The sequence below is a fragment of the Terrapene carolina genome, unplaced genomic scaffold, assembly GCF_002925995.2.
Source record: "Terrapene carolina triunguis isolate 2854851 unplaced genomic scaffold, T_m_triunguis-2.0 Scaffold88, whole genome shotgun sequence".
Classification (NCBI taxonomy): domain Eukaryota; kingdom Metazoa; phylum Chordata; order Testudines; family Emydidae; genus Terrapene; species Terrapene triunguis.
Window position 1 is genome coordinate 51,169,320 of NW_020664439.1, and position 22,332 is coordinate 51,191,651.

Here is a 22,332-nt window from a genome sequence, read left to right on the forward strand (position 1 = left end):
TGGGCAGGAACTGGTCCTCGTCTTCTCCTTACCGGTTTGAGGGAGCAGGGCTCTTTTCGGAGCTGACCGATGCATAGCTCCACAGCCTTAAAGACTCCTGTGCCACCCTCTGTTCCTTGGGCCCACACACCCCTCAGCAGGCTAAAAAGCTGTTCCATCCCCTGCCGCCTCTGTCGAGGTCCTGTGGTGTCCCCCAGTCCAGCTCCTACAGGAAGAAGGACAAAGACAAAGGATTTAAACGGCATCACCCTTCGTCTTCCTGTTCCTCTGCCCAGCCTGGTTCTTCCAGAGGCCAAGGAAGCCAGAAGCAGATGTTTTGAGGATGCGCCGGAGTATGGCGCCCCAGTCACTTCTCAGGATCCACCCCCCTGCTCTTTCCTCAAGTGCCTGCGCCCCTTCCAGTCGGCCTGGTCACAGCTGACCTCGGACCATGGGGTGCTCGACATATCTTTGGGCTACCCTGTGCAGTACATGTCTGACCCTCCCCCCCACCTGCCCTATACGGTCTTCTACAAAGACAAGGTCCAGCTGCTGCGGCCACACCCGGCTTTTGTGCCCAACGTGGTCTCGCAGTTTCATACGGGCCAGGTCATTTACTTACCTGTCTTTTCCAAAGCCGCGTAATTTGGAGGAGGAGCGTGCTAGCCTTCAGGAGGGTGCTAGCCTCCTACATTGAAAAGACCAAGCCATTCCGCAAGTTGACGCAATTGTTTGTCACGGTGGCCGACAGGATGAAAGGTCATCCAGTGTCCGCTCAAATAATTTCTTCTTGGATCACTGCCTGCATTCTCTGCTGCTACAATCAGACAAAGGTGCCACCTCAGGTGATCATAACCGCCCATTCAACCAGGGTGCAAGCCTCTTCCGCAGCTTTCCTATCCCATGTGCATATGCAGGACATTAGGGCGGCCACCTGGTCATCCATTCACATGTTAACGTCCCATTATGCACTTACCCAGCAGGCCCAGAACGATGCTGGCTTCAGTAGAGCAGTACTGCAAGCCGCTAGCTGTGAACTTTGAGCCTACCTCCGAGGATACTGCTTGTGAGTCACCTAGAATGGAATCGACCTAAGCAAGCAAAACGGTTATCTACCTTTTGTAATTGTTATTCTTTGAGATGTGTTGTTCATGTCCATTCCATTATCCGTCCTCCTTACCCCTCTGTCAGAGTTGCCAGCAAGAAGGAACTGAGAGGGTGTAAGGTCGGCAGTGCCTAATATACCAACACGTGAGCGCAGCACTCAAGGGGGCACTACAGCTGACCCTGCAGATACCGCTAAAGCAAAGATCTCCGACAACTGTGCACATGGGCGTGCACACACCTAGAATGGAATGGAATGGACATGAACAACAGATCCCGAAGAACAACAGTTATGAAAAGGTAGATAACATTTTTTTCCTCCAAATGTGGAAGTGTGGCATTCAAAATTAAAACTGTTGGAGGTGAAATCAAGCTTCTTTGTATTTCTGTTTCTATTTTATTCTTTAGTGGGCTCTTTCAGCAGAGCTGAGTTTTTTTCTGAATAGTGGAAAAGCTGAAAATCAGTAATGAAATCAAAAATGGTTATCGTAAAAGTCAATGTGTGAAAATGGCACTTGCTTATTTATCAGTTCTGATTCCTCCGTGTATTCAAATCATTTCTGCTCACTTTAATTACAGGTTTTTTTATTAGTGTTAGCACTTGGAGAACTTGAGGTTAATTGTATTCAGGTTTGTGTATCAACCGACTTGTTAACTAAGTTACAATTGCAGGGACAAATTCTGCCCTCGTTTATAACTGTGGAATCTCACTGAAGACAGTGGACCTATTCTAGTGCCAAACATGACTGTAACTTGAAAATAATTCTATTGACTTCACTTACTGTGGATTTTTGGTATCATAACTGAAAGCCGAATTTGGGCTGTTAGGGTTGCATCTCGGTGTCACTGTTTAGTTTGTCACTCCATTTTAAAAATTATACAACAGAAATGGAAAATATTCAGAGATATGAAAAGAAATGATTTAAAACATGGGAAAATATCTGTATGTCGAAAGATTAAAAAGGTTAGGCCTACTTATTTCAGAGTTGCTGTGTAAGAACCAGGATGGATGAATAAGAGGAAATATGATAAAGGTTTGATGAAAACTGTACAGAGACCAAGACGCTTCCCTTAGCAGACAGCATATCATAAAAAATGAACACAACTGTACTGAATGCAATACTGTTCCACATTTACAAAAGACCACTTATGTGAAGCAGTTGATTCTTGTCAGTCCCTCGAGTGGTTGCTTCAGTCTGTTTTCATTGTATATAAAATAAGAGTATTGAGATTATTTGGGTGCTTCGCCTTACCCTCTCTCATAATACAGGAACAAAGGGATACCCTATTAAATTAAGAGCAACAGAAATATCTTTTCCCACAATTTGTGGAATTCACTGCTGCAAGATATTGCGGCAAAGACTTTGTAGTAGTAGTCAGACAAGTATTAGATATTTATTTATTAGACTATCAACTGCAGCTAACAATAGTTGGGTTCATGATCATGTCACAAACCAGAACTTGGTGTTTGGGATTAGGCAGAATCTTCCCCCATCGGCATGCTATTATAATATTATCCTCCATGGAAGTTTCAAACCTTCTTCTGGAGCATCTGGTGTTGGACCATGTCAAAGAGAAGATACAGTTTGAAATGGATTCTTGGTTTGATCCTTTTGTTCTTCAAGTGTAGCTGAGGACAGAATTTGAAGACAATGGGCTTGTATGAGTATGTCTGGAGACATACTGTGATGTGCAAAATTTTTATTTCCTCTTTGAGTGCTTGCGCATGTTAATTCCATACTCTGGTGTGTGCATGCTGCGTGCACAGTTACCGGAGAGTTTTTTCCCTTAGCGGGGAAAAGATGGCCCTAGTGCCCTCTGGAGCCCCACACATATGCAGCAGTATAAGAGGCGCCACTGGCCCTGCACCCTCTCAGTTCCTTCTTTCCGCCCATGATGGTTGCTGGAATGGCTTCTTGCTCTTGCAAGGCTTCCTTTCTCTAGTGGTTTGGACTTCACAGTTTTTGTATATATTTATAGTTGGTTAGTTCAGTTAGAGTATAGATAGCTATCCCTATTTTGAGGGACGTTGCCCCGGGGACTGTGCATGACATACTCCACCTGCGGCAGACCTATGCTAGTGAGCGACACGCATTCATCTTATTTGAAGTGCTTTGGGGAAGCTCACATCAAGGACAAGTGCAAAATTTGCAGGCGCAAAAAGATACATTCGCCTGAAGGCTTTGCTGATGGAGGCAGCCATAAGACCAGTTTCAGAGCCCTCCCAGTCCGATTCAGCGATGAGTACTTCGGCCTCGGTATGAAGTGCACTGCCAGCACCGTGTTCTTCCTGGCACTTCTTGCCATCCCCGGGGCCCAGGAAGAGGCACAAGAAGTAGCGTGCGGAGAGAGGGCACTCTCCGGCACTGAAGAGGAACACAAGGGGAGGTGGGATGAGACCCATGCTGGCCCACTCATCCTCCACAGAGCCGCGGTTGGCTCTGGTGACCCTGCCAAGGCTCCAAGCCCAATTAGGGACCCATATCTAACTCCTGGGAGTGGTGATGTTCCCTCGCGCCTCTGGGCCCCCCTTGACTCCAGAGGCTTTCCAGGCCGCTAAGGACTTACTGTCCCTCTTGGTACTGCCAACTCCCCAAATGCCTGTTCCTGCTGAGGTAGGGGACAAAGCAGCATGTAGAGCAGTGAGCTCCTCGGCGGCATTGGTGGTAATGGTGCCCTCTAGGGGCAAGCCCTGCATGACCCCACCGCATCAGTCTCCGGTCTGGCACCAGTCACTGACTCCCCATCACCAACTGGAGGCAGAACCCGGTATGGCCCTACCATGGTCTCTGGACAGAGTCCTCGTCGGAGTCCGAAGTGGAATATATCGTGCCACAAAAGAAGTACTGACCACCGGTATATACACTGGATTTCAGCGCCGCAGCTTGTCCACCAGGGTACTTGCCCATGCAGTGGCAATATTGGAACCCGTGGGGGTTCCCCTGGTACCGGGGGACCTGTCCCAACAATCGTACTCGGTGGCGCCTGATAGGTGAACTGTGGCACTGTCCCATCTGGCACCAAGTCCAGACTATCGCACCGACTCTGGCATGGAGATGGCTGAGTTGGTACAGAGAGAGGTGGGACACACTCAGGAAGAGGTACCAGTTCCTCTTGGACTGCTAGCCGCCTCCTCATCATCCCCATATGAGGCTGTGGCGGGTTCTTCCAACCTGCTCCCACCAGAGGATTTTAGAGTGCATCAGGAGCTCTTGAAGGAGGTCGCAATGAACTTGAAGCGGGAAGTGGAGGAACTGAAAGAGTCCACACACAGCCTAGTTGACATCCTGGTCACTGCAGCCCCCTCTAAAGTGGTCCTGCCAGTCAACGAGGCTGTGCTGGGGCCAGTCAAAATCCTTTGGCAAAACCCCTGTTCCCAGCCTCTTACATCTAAAAAGGAAGGAGAAGAATTATGTCCCCACAACAGGATTTGAGTACCTATATTCCCACTCCTTTTCCAGGTCCCTTGTGGTGTCGGCAGCTAATGAAACAGATAGGCAAAGACAGCCCAGTGCCACATCCAAAAATAGGATCTTTTTGGGAGAAAAGTTTATTCAACTTGCAGCCTCCATCTTCACACACTGAACGAGCAGGCCGTACTAGGGAGATAAAACTTTAATTTGTGGGACTCAGTGTCCAATTTCAGCGACTCCCTACCACAGGAGTTTAAGCAGGAGTTCACTGCCATCCTGGAGAAGGGCAAGACTGTTGCCAGAGCCTCTCTCCAGACAGCCCTAGGCGCAGCTGATTTGGCGGCGAGAACAATGGCAACGGCAGTCATTATGAGGCGGTGTTCATGGCTACAGTCGTCGGGCCTTTCTGACGAGGTGCAGCAGTTGGTCCAGAACCTCCCTTTCGAGGTCAATTCATTGTTCTCTGAACAGATGGATGACAAGCTGCACGGCCTGAAAGATTCAAGGGCAACACTGTGCTCCCCAGGCTTATACACACACCCAGCGTCCAGTAGGAATTTCCGTCCACAACCATCTCCCAGGTTCTTGGGGCGTCCCAGACATGAGCCCTATAGCAGTGGTTCTCAAACGTTTGTACTGGTGAACCCTTTCAAATAGCAAGCCTCTGAGTGTGACCCTCCCCCATATAAATTAAAAACACTTTTTAATATATTTAACATCATTATAAATGCTGGAGTCGAAGCGGGGTTTGGGGTGGAGGCTGACAGCTCGCGACCCCCCACGTAATAACCTCATGACCCCCTTAGGGGTCCCGACCCCCAGTTTGAGAACCCCCGCCCTATAGGAAGAAGGGCCATGGCTATAAATGCTGACAACTCCAGCTGTACACCTCAGCCTCACAGTCGGGCTCGGGTAGATCCCCCAGTGGGTCTAGACAGGCCTTTTGAAGGTACACCTGAGAATGGCATTACAGACTCGACCCAGGATCCATCCCCCCCTTTAGTTTTGGGCCATTTGTTTCCCTTCTGTACAGCATGAAGTAGGGTGTCAGCTGGGTAGACCCTCCAGTTTTTGTCCCTCCCTCTACATCCCTCTTCAGGGATTCTTCTCATGAGCAATTTCTCATCTAGGGGGTGGGAGTTCTCCTATGGGTGGGAGCTGTAGAGGAAGTTCCTCAATACTTGACAGGGAAGGGGTTTTACTCCTGATATTTCCTAATCCTGAAGGCCAAAGGGGGCCTCAGGCCCATTGTAGACCTGCATCGCCTCAACAAATACCTCAAGAAGTTGAAGTTCCACATGATCTCCCTGGCCTCCATCATTCCCTCCCTGGATCCATGAGAATGGTATGTCACCCTCGATTTAAAAGATGCGTATTTCCATCTTCCGTGGACACAGGAGATTCCTCCGTTTCGTCATGGGCCAACACCTTTACCAGTTCACCGCTCTTCCCTTCAGACTGTCAGCAACCCCAAAGGTTTTCACAAAGTGTATGGTGGTGGTTGCAGGTTACCTGAGGCATCGAGGTATCCACATCTACCCATACCTTGATGATTGGTTAATCAAAGGCCACTCGCAGGCTCAGGTTCAGAGCAGCATTGACCTAGTGCGGGCCACATGTCAAGAGCTGGGCCTGCTAATAAACAAACAAATATCGACACTAGTACTGATTCAGGGAATAGAATTTATAGGAGCGGTGTTAGACTCTATGCAGGCCAGAGCATACCTGCCGGAAGCCCAGTTCAGAATGATGTCAGAATTAATAGCCTGTGTCACGACCCACCCACTCATGACTGCCTGGAATCTGCAGGGCCGCGACATGATCATCCATTCATTCTTTCGCATCCCACTATGCCAGAAGTTCTCAATCTTTTTCTTTCTGAGGTCTCCCCAACATGCTATAAAAACTCCCGAGGCCTCCTGTGCCACAATAACTGGTTTTCTGCATATAAAAGCCAGGCTCACTGTTATGCAGTAGCAAGCAGGGCAGTTGCCTGGAGCCCCATGCCACAGGGGCCCCCGCGAAGCTCAGGTTTCAGCTTCAGCCCCAGGTGGCGGGGCTTAGGGCCCTGGGCTTCAGCTCCATGTAATGGGGCTTCGGCTTTCTACCCTGAGCCCCAGCAAGGGGGGAAGGGATAGCTCAGTGGTTTGAGCATTGGCCTGCTAAACCCAGGGTTGTGAGTTCAATCCTTGGGGGGCCATTTAGGGACCTGGAGCAAAAATCTGTCTGGGGATTGGTCCTGCTTTGAGCAGGGGGTTGGACTAGATGACCTCCTGAGGTCCCTTCCAACTCTGATATTCTATGATTCTAAGTCTAATGCTGGCCCTACTTGGTGGCCCCCCTGAAACCTGTTCACGCCACCTCCCCCACCAGGGGGCCCTGGACCCCTGGGACTCACCTAGCATGGAATTAACATGTGCAAGCACTTGAAGAAGAAAAAACGGTTACCTACCTTTCGTAACTGTTGTTCTTCGAGATGTGTTTCTCATGTCCATTCCATGACACACCCTCCTACTCCTCTGTCAGAGGTACCAGAAAGAAGGACCTGAGAGGGTGTGGGGCCAGCAGCACCCCTTATACCAGTGCAAATGCGTGGGGCTCCACGGGGCACTAGGGCTGGCCCTACAGATACCACTAAGGGGAAAAAAATCTCAAGCAACTGTGCCCATGTCGCATCACACCCTAGCATGGAATGGACACGAGAAACACATTTCAAAGAATAACGATTATGAAAGATAGGTAATTGCTTTTTCTAGTGATAATGCATGAGACTGAAAGAACTCAGTGTGATCTTCAGATGCCAGAGTGCAAAATTGTGGCACTTAGAAAAAGTCTTTGCTTTTGAATTGAGAGAATTTGATCTGGTAGTCGCTGAAAGAAAAACCTGGATCTTCAAGGTACCATTTTACAGAATCTCTTTTCAGATTGAAGTTGTGCTTTAAAGATCCTCAGCTTTTGTTGGTGTTCTTAAAACATACATCTAAATATACTTAAATATTTTGACTTTGGTTCATGCAGAAGCTTTCAAGCCAGATGCAGTTCACTATTCGCTGTTTACTAATTCACAATTTACTAATGACATAAAACATACCTTTAGACAAACAGGCATATCCGTTCAAGTATTTTATGTGCTGGTAACTGATGGGACAAGCATGAGCCTAGATTGGACTCTTTCTATTTAAAATACAGTGAAATCAGATTACTGTGTTGATTGCTGAAAAACTGGAATAAATGAATACTTTGTATACAAGGTTAGAAACAGCTGGCTCTTTGATTTTAGTTTTAGACACTTCAACAGTACAGCCAGTTTTGGATATGAATAGTCTGTCTTCAGTTGACTTTCCAGTGCTGACTGCCACTTTAATCCTTAATTCCTTCAGGAATTTGGTGACTCAAATAACTATAATAGATTAACTCATAGAAAACGTTAAATTACTATATATAAAAATTCTATATTCATAAGGAACAAATTAGATACAATCATAATAAAAGCAAATCTGATATATTATTACTATTTATTATTATTACCACCATAGTGTATAAGAGCTGTAGTCCTAGAACAGGACCCCATTGTGCTTGGTGCTGTGCAAATACAGAACAAAGACAGTCTCTGCTCCAAAGAGCTTACAATCTAAGTAGAAGACAAGATGGATACAATCAGATGGGGGAATACAAGGAAACAGTGAGACAATATTGGTTAGCATGACAGGCAGTGGTATCAACGCAACAGTGGCCTAAGCTTTCTCAGGTTTTTTTGTAGGCTTCACGGCAAAGGAGAGTTTTTAAGGAGGGATTTGAAGGAGGCTAATTAAGTAGATTCATGGATGTTTATGGGAAGCTCTTCATAGTAACACTCATCCATCCAGTATCCAAAAACCATGTATGCCATCCTTTGCTATGCTATGTCCAACATAGATTATATTACTCTTTGGGCAGGCACTTGCCATCTCTATTTGTAAACAAAGCATCATACATCAATTATGGTGCTGTAGGACCTAATAGATGTGTGGCATAAAGGACCAAAAGTAAGGATTACTGATCCTGGAATGCTCCAAGAAGTTTAAGAGAAACTTTCTGTGAAACTTTATGAAAGCTTACAGTTTTATGTTGAGGATGAGTTCATTTATTCTTTATCTTTAGGTGAACAGTGTTTGCTTAGAAGAAGTTACACATGAAGAAGCAGTGACTGCCTTAAAAAACACATCTGATTTTGTTTATCTGAAAGTTGCAAAACCCACCAGCATGTTCATGAATGATAGTTATGCCCCTCCAGACATCACAAACTGTAAGTTTAGCTTGTCTTTACTACTTAGCTCTTAATAGACATACCTGTCTTTAAAGTTTTGGTTAACACAAAATATTTAACATATTTTAAAAATTTTTTATTCTATTAGTTTTAAAATTAAGAATTTTATTGATGGGAAAATCTGAGATTGGTATGAAAATGTTATCAGAAGAATTATAACAATTAAGCGGAAAGGCATCATGGGCTAACATGTTGAGCATGGGTCTACAGTCAGGAACTCCTGAGTAATAATTCTTGCTCTACCATTGGTTTGTTATGCCTAGGGCAGGTGACTTAATATTTCTGCCTCAGTATCAGATTTATATAATGGGAATACGGCTTCCCTCTGATGGATACTGTATTGTAAGGGTTATTTGATGTTCATAAAGCAGTGTGTGCGTGGTGTGGTGTTTGAAATGAGTAAGGGGATAGAATATTGTTTTGGGTAGAATTTAATGACATTTTAACTTTTCATTTTGCTTGTTTTTCTTGCATCCAAATTTCACCTGCTCAGATTTCATAGAGGTCTGAACTTTGCATATATTTCCACTGAGTCTCTTTAATGGACAAACTAATGTACAAGGATTAAATAAGCAAAGTTTTTTTTTCAAATTCATTAATGAATATCTGAAATTGAAATTCTCCAATTTTTTCAGAAGTTCATCTCAGCTCTAACATGATTATTATAATTCCCAGACAAAAAACAAAGCAAAACACGTTAAGCTGGAGTTAAGGTAGAGGGGGAATGACCCAGTAGCTGAAGAGTAAAACATCTTACAAATTGTTGTGACTATCACAAAAAAAAATATTCCAAACCCAGAAACTAGATTTTTCTTTTAAGTTTATCTTAACTCTGAACATGTGATTATTCTCTCTCCTGCTTTTCCCCAATGGAGACACAACATCACTTCACACACAATTCTCCTTTGGGAAGAGTTTGAGCTAGAGAATAAACCTTACGTGACAGATGCCTGGTCATTTCGCTTAATGCTCCATTGGAAAGATCTCAAAATTTACAGCAGTATACGTGATATAGGAATCTATGCAGAGTAGAAGTATGGAAATGTACAGTTAAGGTACTTGTTACACTATAAGAACATAAGAATGGCCCTACTGGGTCAGAGCAAAGGTCCATCTAGTCCAGTATCCTGTCTTCCGACAGTGGCCAGTTCCAGGTGCCCCAGAGGGAATGAATAGAACAGGTAATCATCAAGTGATCCATCCCCTGTCACTCATCCCCAGCTTCTGGCAAACAGAGGCTAGGTACACCATTCCTGGCCATCCTGGCTAATAGCCATTGGTGGACCTATCCTCCATGAATTTATCTAGTTCTTTTTTTGAACCCTGTTATAGTCTTGGCCTTCACAACATCCTCTGGCAAGGAGTTCAACAAGTTGACTGTGCGTTGAGTGAAGAAATACTTCCTTATTTGTTTTAAACCTGCTGCCTATTAATTTCATTTGGTGACCCCTAGTGCTTGTGTTATGAGAAGTAGTAAACAACACTTCCTTATTTACTTTCTCTACACCAGTCATGATTTTATAGACCTCAATCATAGCTCCCCTTAGCCGTCTCTTTTCCAAGCTAAAAAGTCCCAGTCTTATTAATCTCTCCTCATACAGAAGCCGTTCCATAACCCTAATAATTTTTGTTGCCCTTTTCTGAACCTTTTCCAATTCCAATATATATGTGGGCATACCATGGATTTATATAGAGGCAACATGATATTTTCTGTCCTATTATCTATCCCTTTCTTAATGATTCCAAACATTCTGTTCATCTTTTTGACTGCCGCTGCACATTGAGTGGATGTTTTCAGAGAACTATCCACAATGACTCCAAGATCTCTTTTTTGAGTGGTAACAACTAATTTAGACACCATCATTTTATATGTATAGTTGGGATTATGCTTTCCAATGGGCATTACTTTGCATTTATCAACATTAAATTTCATCTGCCATTTTGTTGCCCAGTCACCCAGTTTTGAGAGATCATTTTGTAGTTCTTCACAGTCTACCTGGGTCTTAACTATCTTTAGTAATTTTGTATCATCTGCAAATTTTGCCACCTCACTGTTTACCCCTTTTTCCGTATTATTTACGAATATTTTGAATAGGACTGGTCCCAGAACAGACCCCTGGGGGACACCACTATTTACCTCTCTCCATTCTGAAAACTGACCATTTATAACTACCCTTTGTTTCCTATCTTTTAACCAGTTACCAATCCAGGAGAGCACCTTCCCTCTTATCCCGTGGCAGCTTACTTTGCATTAGAGCCTTTGGTGAGGGACCTTGTCAAAGGCTTTCTGAAAATCTAAGTACACTATATCCACTGGTCCTTGTCCACTTGCTTGTTGACTTCCTCAAAGAATTCTAGTAGATTGGTGAGGCATGATTTCCCTTTACTAAAACCATGTTGACTCTTCCTGAACAAATTATGTTCATCTATATGTCTGACAATATTGTTCTTTATTATAGTTTCAACCAGTTTACCCGGTACTGAAGTCAGGCTTACAGGCCTGTAATTGCCAGGATCACCTCTGGAGCCCTTTTTAAAAATTAACGTCACATTAGCTATCCTACAGTCATCTGGTACAGAAGCTGATTTAAATGATAGGTTACAGACTACAGTTAGTAGTTCTGCAATTTCAGATTTGAGTTCCTTCAGAACTCTTGGGTGAATACTGTCTGGTCCTGGTAACTTTTTACTGTTTTTAGTTTATCAATTGTTCCAAAACATCCTCTAATGATGCCTCAATCTGGGACAGTTCCTCAGATCTGTCACCTAAAAAGAATGGCTCAGGTTTGGGAATCTCCCTCACATCCTCAGCCGTGAAGACCAATACAAAAAATTCATTTAGTTTCTCTGCAATGGCCTTATCGTCCTTGAGTGCTCCTTTAGCACCTCAGTCTTCCAGTGGCTCCATTGGTTGTTTAGCAGGCTTCCTGCTTCTGATGTACTTAACAAAAAAAAATTGCTATTATTTTTTGAGTCTTTGGCTAACGTCATCAAATTCTTTTTTGGCCCTTCTAATTGTATTTTTACACTTTATTTGCCAGTGTTGATGCTCCTTTCTATTTTCCTCACTAGGATTTAACTTCCACTTTTTAAAGGATGCCTTTTTGCCTCTCACTGTTGTGACGGGTTGAGTCAAGAAACCCCCTTGGGACTACCACCTGATGTGCTGAGACTACCTCTGAGCCCGTTTTCCCTGCCAGCTTGGGACTTCAGTACCCTGTCTTGTTGAGCCAGACACGCTAGCCTGCTGCAAACATAGACCCAGGTCTGAACCACATCCCCCAAAAGCTGCAGACCCCAAATAAATCCGTTTTACTCTGTATAAAGCTTATACAGGGTAAACTCATAAATTGTCCACCCTCTATAACACTGATAGAGAGATATGCACAGCTGTTTGCTCCCCCCAGGTATTAATTACTTGCTCTGGGTTAATTAATAAGCAAAAAGTGATTTTATTAAATATAAAAAGTAGGATTAAAGTGATTCCAAGTAATAACAGACAGAACAAAGTAAATTACCAAGTAGAATAAAACAAAAACACGCAAGTCTAAGCCTAATACAGTAAGAAACTGATTACAGATGAAACCTCACCCTCAGAGATGTTCCAATAAGCTTCTTTCACAGACTAGACTCCTTTCTAGTCTGGGCCCAGTCCTTTCCCCGGTACAGTCCTTTTTCCAGCTCGGGTGGTAGGTAGGGGATTTCTCATGACTGCAGGCTCCTTTGTTCTGTTCCTTTTATAGTTTGCAACAAGACGGGAATCTTTTGTCTCTCTGGGTCCCCACCCCTTCTTCTAAATGGAAAAGCACCAGGTTTAAGATTGTTTCCAGTACCTGGTGACATGGACTATAAGGATGGATAGAAAGCTGGCTAGATCGTCGGGCTCAATGGGTAGCGATCAATGGCTCCATGTCTAGTTGGCAGCCGGTATCAAGCGGAGTGCCCCAAGGGTCAGTTCTGGGGCCGGTTTTGTTCAATATCTTCATTAATGATCTGGAGGATGGCGTGGACTGCACCCTCAGCAAGTTTACAGATGACACTAAACTGGGAGGAGTGGTAGATACGCTGGAGGGTAGGGATAGCATACAGAGGGACCTAGACAAATCAGAGGATTGGGCCAAAAGAAATCTGATGAGGTTCAACAAGGACAAGTGCAGAGGCCTGCACTTAGGATGGAAGAATCCCATGCACTGCTACAGACTAGGGACCGAATGGCTAGGCAGAAGTTCTGCAGAAAAGGACCTAGGGGTTACAGTGGACAAGAACCTGGATATGAGTCAACAGTGTGCCCTTGTTGCCAAGAAGGCTAATGGCATTTTGGGCTGTATAAGTAGGGACATTGCCAGCAGATCGAGGGATGTGATCATTCCCCTGTATTCGACATTGGTGAGGTCTCATCTGGAGTACTATGTCCAGTTTTGGGCCCCACACTACAAGAAGGCTGTGGAAAAATTGGAAAGAGTCCAGCGGAGGGCAACAAAAATGATTAGGGGGCTGGAGCACATGACTTATGAGGAGAGGCTGAGGGGACTGGGATTGTTTAGTCTACAGAAGAGAAGAATGAGGGGGGATTTGATAGCTGCTTTCAACTACCTAAAAGGGGTTCCAAAGAGGATGGATCTAGACTGTTCTCAGTGGTACCAGATGACAGTACAAGGAGTAATGGTCTCAAGTTGCAGTGGGGGAGGTCTAGGTTGGATATTAGGAAAAACTTTTTCACTAGGAGGGTGGTGAAGCACTGGAATGGGTTACCTAGGGAGGTGGTGGAATCTCCTTCCTTAGAGGTTTTTAAGGTCAGGCTTGAGAAAGCCCTGGCTGGGATGATTTAGTTGGGGATTGGTCCTGCTTTCAGCAGGGGTTTGGACTAGATTACCTCCTGAGGTCCTTTTCAACCCTGGTATTCTATGATTCCTGTGAGACCCCAAGCCTTCATTCTTCCCAGCCTGACTCACAGGAAGTCTTGCAAGTAAACAGAGCCATCTACAGTCAATTGTCCTGGGTAATGGGAGCCATCGGGATTCCAAACCACCATTAATGGCCCACACTTTGCAAAATTACAGTAAGACCTCAGAGTTATATTTCATATTTCTAGTTTCAGATACAAGAATGATACATTCATACAAATAGGATGAACACACGCAGTAGATAAGCTTTGTAATGATACCTTACAAGAGACATTTTGCATGAAGCATATTTCAGTTACATTATATTCACACTTATTAGCATATTTTCATAAAATCATATGGAGTGCAACGTCACAACTGCTTCTTTTACTTTGTTGTTTAGCACGGTGGCTCTTTTTTTGTTCTCTTAATATGTTTTTTAATTTGGGATATACATTTAAGTTGAGCCTCTATTATGGTGTCTTTAAAAAGTTTCCACACAGCTTGCAGAGATTTCAATTTTCATCTTCTCTGTGTTTCATGTTACTATAAAAATGAGGCATTGTTGAAAAGCGCTGAATTGGATTTGTTGCTTTACCAATTATTGTTTGAGTTAATTTTAGGAATCCACTCCATTTGTCATAAAACAGCCAATTGGTTCTAAGCAATTATCATTTAGAGAGTCCTGTGGCACCTTTAAGACTAACAGATGTGTATTGGAGCATAAGCTTTCGTGGGTGAATACCCACTTCGTCAGACGCATGACCCACGAAGGCTTATGCTCCAATACATCTGTTAGTCTTAAAGGTGCCACAGGAATCTCTATTGCTTTTTACAGATCCAGACTAACACGGCTACCCCTCTGATACTTGACATTTAGAGATGCACATTTATATTAAGTTTTGGGAAATAGTTCTTCATTAAGGGCTTCATAACATGTTTTTGTTTTTTGTTTTTGTTTTTAATTGCCCTTATGTCCCCTTTCCAGCTAAACATGGATCTTTTCTAAAAATGAAATTACTATTGTCACTGTATTAGAGAATAATCCTTCCAAAATTGTAAGGTGGAAAGATACATTTTTTTTTAGGTTTAATATGTGATGCATTAATTTTTGAGTTATATTTAAGAAGAACCTTAAGCAGTTTTTCACACAAAACTTATTAAATACTGCAATCTTTTTTCCCTCCAAAGTGATGCTAAATGCAAATATAATGAACAGTAGAAAAGAAAACACTTGTTGTTAGACATTCAATTTCAGTGTAACTTGTAGTTTGCAGGCTTTTTTTAAAAGTTAATATCTTGACCTGTAGGATCGTTGTCTTTAATTTTTAAGAATAATAAATTACCAAGCATGTGTTTTATTAATGTATCTGTGGGGTGGGTTTCATAAGAAATATTGTCATATCAATATATATTCCATGTGAATATATTTCTGTACCAGTCTGCAAAATTAGGTATTTTACTTGTGTTAGGATTGGACAGAAAGGCAACTGGCCTTTTTTGTTGTTGTTCTGTGTCTTATAAAATATAGTACATTTGAGTGCCAGACAAGTCTAGAATCGTTTTTCATTCTTTACTGTAAAATGTCCTTATTTGTGCTTACAAACATGTATTTATACATATATAGAGAGTGTTTTTTTCATTTTCTGACCCTGACTCATAAGCAGCTTTTAGCTGTTCCCTCATTTGTTGTGATCAACAAATGAGTTTTATTGATCTGTAGCAGCAGTCAATGCTGCTGTTAGGCAAAACAGACTGCAACAGAGTATATTGATTATGCAAGCCTGTCATCCACTTTCAGCAGCTGCCATTAATACCAATATAATGATATGATGAGAGACGTGCTAAGAGACTAGGGAATAGAATATCTATAAAACTGATGAGGTCTTTAAAGGGATAGTATATGCAGTGAAAGGGGAGAATGATTTTTGGGAAGGGGTTGCAGTAGGAAATAATGGATACTTTCACCTAGAACAGAAAGTCACTTAAACTTTTGGTGAAATACATTACTGATTACAGATTTAATCTACATTATAAATAATTTACAAATATTCTACTTTGTGAGCCAGAAATGGTCTAGTGGATTGAGCAAAGGACTGGGTGCCAGGAACTTTCAATTCTACTGCTAGCCTGTAGCTACGTATCGCCAATCAGCAAGCACTGCTAGGGTGATACGATTACAACACTTGGGACTCAGTGGCAAAGTTCAAAGACTCTCTGCCCAGAAGGCAAGACAAGTGTTCTCAGGCATCTTGGAAGAGGGCAAGGTAGTGGCCAGGGCGCCTCTCTGATTCAGCAGCATGGTCGATAGCATCAGCTGTCACCATGCGGTGCAGTTTGTGGTTGCTGTCCTCAGGGCTTTCAAACGAGGCTCAGTTCTCCATCCAGGACTTCCCCTTCAAGGGCAACACCCTGTTTGCACAGCAGACAGACACCAGGCTGCATGGGCTGAAGGACTCAAGGGCCCCCTGCGCTCCCTTGGGCTCTACGTGCCTCAGGCCTCAAGGATGAGATAACTGGCTCTGTGGATGAGGGGAAAGCAGTGGATGTGTTATTCCTTGACTTTAGCAAAGCTTTTGATACGGTCTCCCACAGTATTCTTGCCAACAAGTTAAAGAAGTATGGGCTGGATGAATGGACTGTAAGGTGGATAGAAAGCTGGCTAGATCGTCGGGCTCAACGGGTAGTGATCAATGGCTCCATGTCTAGTTGGCAGCCAGTTTCAAGCGGAGTGCCCCAAGGGTTGGTCCTGGGGCCGGTTTTGTTTAATATCTTTATTAATGATCTGGAGGATGGAGTGGACTGCACTCTCAGCAAGTTTGCCGATGACACTAAACTAGGAGGCGTGGTAGATACACTAGAGGGTAGGGATCGGATACAGAGGGACCTAGACAAATTAGAGGATTGGGCCAAAAGAAACCTGATGAGGTTCAACAAGGACAAGTGCAGAGGCCTGCACTTAGGATGGAAGAATCCCATGCACAGCTACAGACTAGGGACCGAATGGCTAGGTAGCAGTTCTGCAGAAAAGGACCTAGGGGTCACAGTGGACGAGAAGCTGGATATGAGTCAACAGTGTGCTCTTGTTGCCAAGAAGGCTAATGGCATTTTGGGCTGTATAAGTAGGGGCATTGCCAGCAGATCGAGGGACGTGGTGAAGGACATTGGTGAGGCCTCATCTGAAGGATGTGGAAAAATTGGAAAGAGTCCAGCGAAGGGCAACAAAAATGATTAGGGGTCTGGAGCGCATGACTTATGAGGAGAGGCTGAGGGAACTGGGATTGTTTAGTCTCCAGAAGAGAAGAATGAGGGGGGATTTGATAGCAGCCTACAACTACCTGAAGCGGGGTTCCAAAGAGGATGGAACTCGGCTGTTCTCAATGGTGGCAGATGACAGAACAAGGAGCAATGGTCTCAAGTTGCAGTGGGGGAGGTCTAGGTTGGATATTAGGAAACACTGTTTCACTAGGAGGGTGGTGAAGCACTGGAATGCGTTACCTAGGGAGGTGGTGGAGTCTCCTTCCTTGGAGGTTTTTAAGGCCCGGCTTGACAAAGCCCTGGCTGAGATGATTTAGTTGGGAATTGGTCCTGCTTTGAGCAGGGGGTTGGACTAGATGACCTCCTGAGTTCCCTTCCAACCCTGATATTCTATGATTCTATGACACATTTCTAGCCGCCGCCCAGATACTTGGGTCTGCCTCGGCAGAGGTCCTACAGGAGGAAAGATGAGGATTTTAAACACAACCACTCTGCCGCATCTTCCTTGGCCCCACAGTCGGGTCCCGCTCGCCACTAAGGTGGCTAGTGGCCGGCATTTTGAGGGTGCGCATGAAGACGGCACACCAGACTCACCTCAGGATCCAGCCCCTTTATTTTTGAACCATTTGCCCCGTTCCTTACTGAATGGGTCCGAATTACCTCAGACCGTTGGGTGCTCCACACCATAAAATCTGGTTACACTCTGCAGTTCTCCTCCACCTCTCCCTCCTTCCCCGTTGCTCTTCAAGGACGCTTCTCATGAGCAGTTACCCGCCCAGGAGGTGGAAGCTCTCCTGCAGGTTGGGGCTGTGGAAGAAGTTCCTCAAGACATCAGGTGAAAGGGGTTCTATTCCCAACACTTCCTAATCCCGAAGGCCAAGGGGGGTCTCGGGCCCATCTTAGATCTGCGTCACATCAGCAAGTATCTCAAGTAGTTGTGGTTCCACTTGGTTTCCCTGGCCTCCATTATTCCCTCTCTGGATCTGGGAGACTGGTACGCTGTCCTCGACCTAAAGGATGCCTACTTCCATATTTCTATTTTCCACGGACACAGGAGATTCCTTCTATTTGTAGGGGCCCACTGTCATTACCAGTTCATGGCGCGGGCCTTCGGCCTTTCATCTGCTCCAAGGGTCTTCACGAAGTATGTAGAGCTAGTGTCTGCTTACCTGAGGCATCGAGGCATGCAGATTTACCCGTACCTCGAAGACTGGCTTATCAAGACAGGTCACAAGCCCAGGTTCAGCACAGCCTCAATCTGGTGCGGCCCACCTGTCATGATCTGGGCCTACTTATAAACAAGCAGAAATTAACTCTGACCCCTGTTCAGTGGATAGAGTTTGTAGGGGCAGTGCTCGATTCCACTGAGACCAGGACCTTTCTGCCAGATTTCTGGTTCCAGGCCATGTTGGACCTCATCACCCATGTGAGAGCCTACCCGCTCACAACCACCCAGCTGCTGGGCCACATGGACTTACATGGCTAGCATCAGTCTACACTCCTGGCAGACACAATCTGGATCTAGTGGTCACAGTTCTGTCTTACATCCTGTCATTCCTGGTGTGGAGGAACACACAAGGTCTCTGGTCACAGGAAGATCATTCCCTTTATATAAATATCAGGGAACTCAAGGCAATATGCTTGGCCTGCCAGGTGTTTCTTTCCTACCCGAGGGGCAGAGTGGTCCAAATCCTGACGGCTAATACCACCCCAATGTTCTACATCAACAAGCAAGGCGGAGCCTGCTCGTCAGCCCTGTGCCAATAGGCTCTCTGGTTATGGGACTTCCGTATACAGCATGCCATTCATCTCATGGCTCTGCACCTCCTGGAGGGTCAGGAATGTGTTAGCAGATCTCCTCAGCAGGTCCTCCACACCATTTCATAAACTCCTCCATATTTGTATTTTCATTATAACAAACTGTGTACTAAAACCAGCGTCCCTGGGGCTTAATGACATGACCATATTTAAACTTTTGTTCAATTCAAGTGTTTATTGTGAAGGTTTACAATTCATTTCAAGAACCTTTGTTTCCTTTTGCCATGCATCCTCTAAACCTCGCAGGTAGTGTAGAAAATCTTGGGGGTTTGTACGCATTTTTTCAGGGACCAATGTAGAGAGACCAAATTATTGCAGAAACTTTTATGATAGAGTTTTACCTGTTTTTACCTGTACATGAGCATCTTTCTAAATACAATGTTTCAGAACTGTGGTCAGCAATAACCAGCTCCCCCAGCCGGTTTCTGTGGGATTACAGGATGCAATTTAAAATGTCTAGGTTGACCGGCAAGACACTGAGCTTCTAAGCTTCTCCTTCAAACACCTGTGTGCTTCTTTATGCTTGGAATGTCGTCTCAATCTAGTCTGTTAAAGCTATTGGGCTCTCCTTTAATTCTCTCCTCAAAACCCGTTTCTCCCATCGTGCCTACAGGAAATTGCCAGTTGACAATGGCTAGATGTGAGCCAGTGGGGCTTGCTGATATAGTCATTTTATGTAGTCCCCTATTCTCATCATTATTAACTTGTTCTGTTGCCCTGCCTGCAGTGATGTCTGCTTGGTGGATCATACTTAGAGATGGTGAGGCCAGTGTAAATTAGGTTCAGGCCAGGACAGTCAGTAGGGGTCTGGCTCCTGATTTGGCCTTTGTGAGCAACCACAGTACATCTTAGTGGGGGGAAAAATCTTGGTTTTCCATTTCAATTTAATTTCTTGCTATTTCAGAAGAAACCTGTATTGTCAAAGTTCCCTCTCTGCCCCCAGCTCCTTCAAAACAATGCACTGTAGTGTGTACATACGTATCTCAGCTCTAGTGTTTAGATGTTTTAAAAGGGGCAGCTATCCATACCCTCTTGGATCCCTTCCCATAACTTGAAAATACATCACAAATAATACCCCGATGAAACTAAAATGCAACAGTGCAATTCAGCATAACCCACTACCAATCAGTCAGACAATTAAATGCTCAAATTGCCTTCCCTGTCCAACAGTTCCTCACTCTTACAGTTCCCCCTTGATTTCAAATGCCTGAGGGAAAAAGTATGAACTTGCAGTGACCCCTGACTCAAATGCATAGGGAGATAGCAAGGGCATTTCTATGATGCCTACACAAAAACTGACAATGGTAGGCTGCTGCTGTGCTGAGGCCATTGCCTGTCATGCTGATCAATATTGTCGGAATTTCCTTGTATTTCCTCATCTGTTATCTTTTATATTGTAAACTGTTACTCTTAATCTTACTCTTTGATTGTAAGCTGTCTAGGACAGGGACAATATTTTTGTTCTGTTTATACAGCATCTAGTGCAGTGGTTCTCAACCAGGGGTATGCACAGGTCTTCCAGGGGGTACATCAATTCATCTAGATATTTTCCTAGTTTTACAACAGGCTACATAAAAAGCACCAACAAAGTCAGTACAAACTAAAATTTCATACAGACAATGACTTGTTTATACAGCTCTGTATACTATACACTGAAATGTAAGTATAATTTTTATATTCAAATTGATTTAATTTACAATTGTATGGTAAAAATGAGAAAGTAAGCAATATTTCAGTAATAGTGTGCTGTGACAATTTTGTATTTTTATTTCTGATTTTGTAAGTAAGTTTTTAAGTTAAGTGAAACTTGGGGGGTACACAAGACCAATCAGACTCCTGAATGGGGTACAGTAATCTGGAAAGGTTGAGAGCCACTGATCTAGTGCAATGGGGTTCTGGGCTATGACTGGGGCTCTTATGTGCTATGATAATACTACTACTAAAAGTAGTGCACTGGAGCTGGAGCTTACCATGACTTTTCTGATGCTTGCACTCCCTCTCCATCTGCTTTAGTGTTGAACCACAGTACATGGTGGTGTGACTTGCAAGCAAGAACAAGCTACTTTTTAACTGGACAGAGGAACACATTTTATGAATTTCTTGTTCCTCCTCTTTGCACCAGGTTTTTTATCATTATTACTTACTGCAATAAAAAATTAAATATTATCACCTTGCAGTCCCAGTCATGGTTCAGGGCCCCATTGTTCTAGGCATTGTACAAACACATAACAAAAAGACAGTCCTTGCCCCAAAGAATGTACGATCTAAAGGATTTGACCAGCACTGATGTGGAATAATGAGACCCTGAGGTAAATAATGATTATAGTGTTTGACAGCCAGGTTCAGTTGTTTTAAATCTTCATGATACATTTGTAAACATAAATATCTGTTTATTAACATTAACCCACAAAATTTGCTTGTGAAAATCAGATTTAAAAAAGTATATCTGAACAAACTTTTTAAAGAAAAACACCAGTTCAGCAAAGGCCATTTTAATTTTTGTATAAAAAGCCCAAACAGGCTTACTAAAAGATGTGCATTATAATAGCTCTGTTTAAAAAACAAATGTAAATTCATTTGGGTGAAATGGAAAGATTTGTAGTATGTGAACAGTATATACAGAACTATTGCACAGAGAGTCACTTGTTAAAACACATTTGCCATTAATTGCAAACTAGCTGATGAAAATCCACATTTCCCTTTTTTTATGCTTTTCTAACCATCAGATTCTGAACTATGTAATTTTCCAATGAAAGTGAGTAAAGCAAAATAGAAACTTAATTTTCATATGCTCTGGTTGATTTTAAAAAGCACTACTTGTTTTAACAAGAAAAATAGCGGACACATAGAAATCAAAACATGTAGACAGATAACATTTTTTTAATGCAGGAATAGCAAAATGTTCAATAAATTGCTTGTTATTTGAAAACTAGATATGATTCTCTGTGAAGGAAACAAAGAAAAACTATCATCAATGACTTCAAAATTAGTCACAGATACTTTTCAGTAACTCCTGTGTTTCTTACTAAAAATGTTCCCTATGTCTAGCAAGAATGTGGACATGTCTATTTTCCAGTTTGAGTAATGGAGGAGTAAAAAACATAGGGTGCTTATTTCTAAGGCACTTAGACCCAGCGCTTATTCACTGGAGCCTACCTGGCGCACATAAACATTTGTCAAATAACTGTATTTAGTTAGACCAGGGATCTCAAACTCAAATGACCAGGAGGGCTGCATGAGGACTATAGTTCATTGGCCCGAGGGCCGCATCACTGACACACACACACCCCTCGCTGCCCCCGGCCCTGCCCCCACTCCACCCCTTCCATGAGGCCCCGCCCCTGCCCTGCCTCTTCCCACCCCTTCCCTGAAGTCCCCACCCCAACTCCGCCCCCTCCCTGCCCCCAGAGGGTGCAGGAGGGGTGTGGCGGGGGCTCAGGGCAGGGAGTTGGGGTGTGGGGTGCAGAAGGGGTGAGGGGTGTGGCAGAGGGTCAGGGTGCAGGGTGCGGCAGGGGGCTCAGGGCAGGGAGTTAGGGTGTGGGGTGCAGGAGGGGTGGGGGTACAGCAGGGG

At 44.0% G+C, this 22,332-nt stretch overlaps 1 protein-coding gene across 13 annotated transcripts in view; it reads left to right on the forward strand.

Annotated features, from left to right (window-relative positions):
• DLG1 (discs large MAGUK scaffold protein 1) overlaps positions 1-22,332 on the forward strand; it is a 371,668-nt gene that overhangs the window by 222,918 nt on the left and 126,418 nt on the right. For all 13 annotated transcript variants that reach the window (XM_026650152.2, XM_026650157.2, XM_026650147.2 and 10 more), the window contains one exon: positions 8,637-8,781. In XM_026650152.2, coding sequence (XP_026505937.1) covers positions 8,637-8,781 — 145 coding nt within the window. The remainder of the gene's footprint in view (positions 1-8,636; positions 8,782-22,332) is intronic.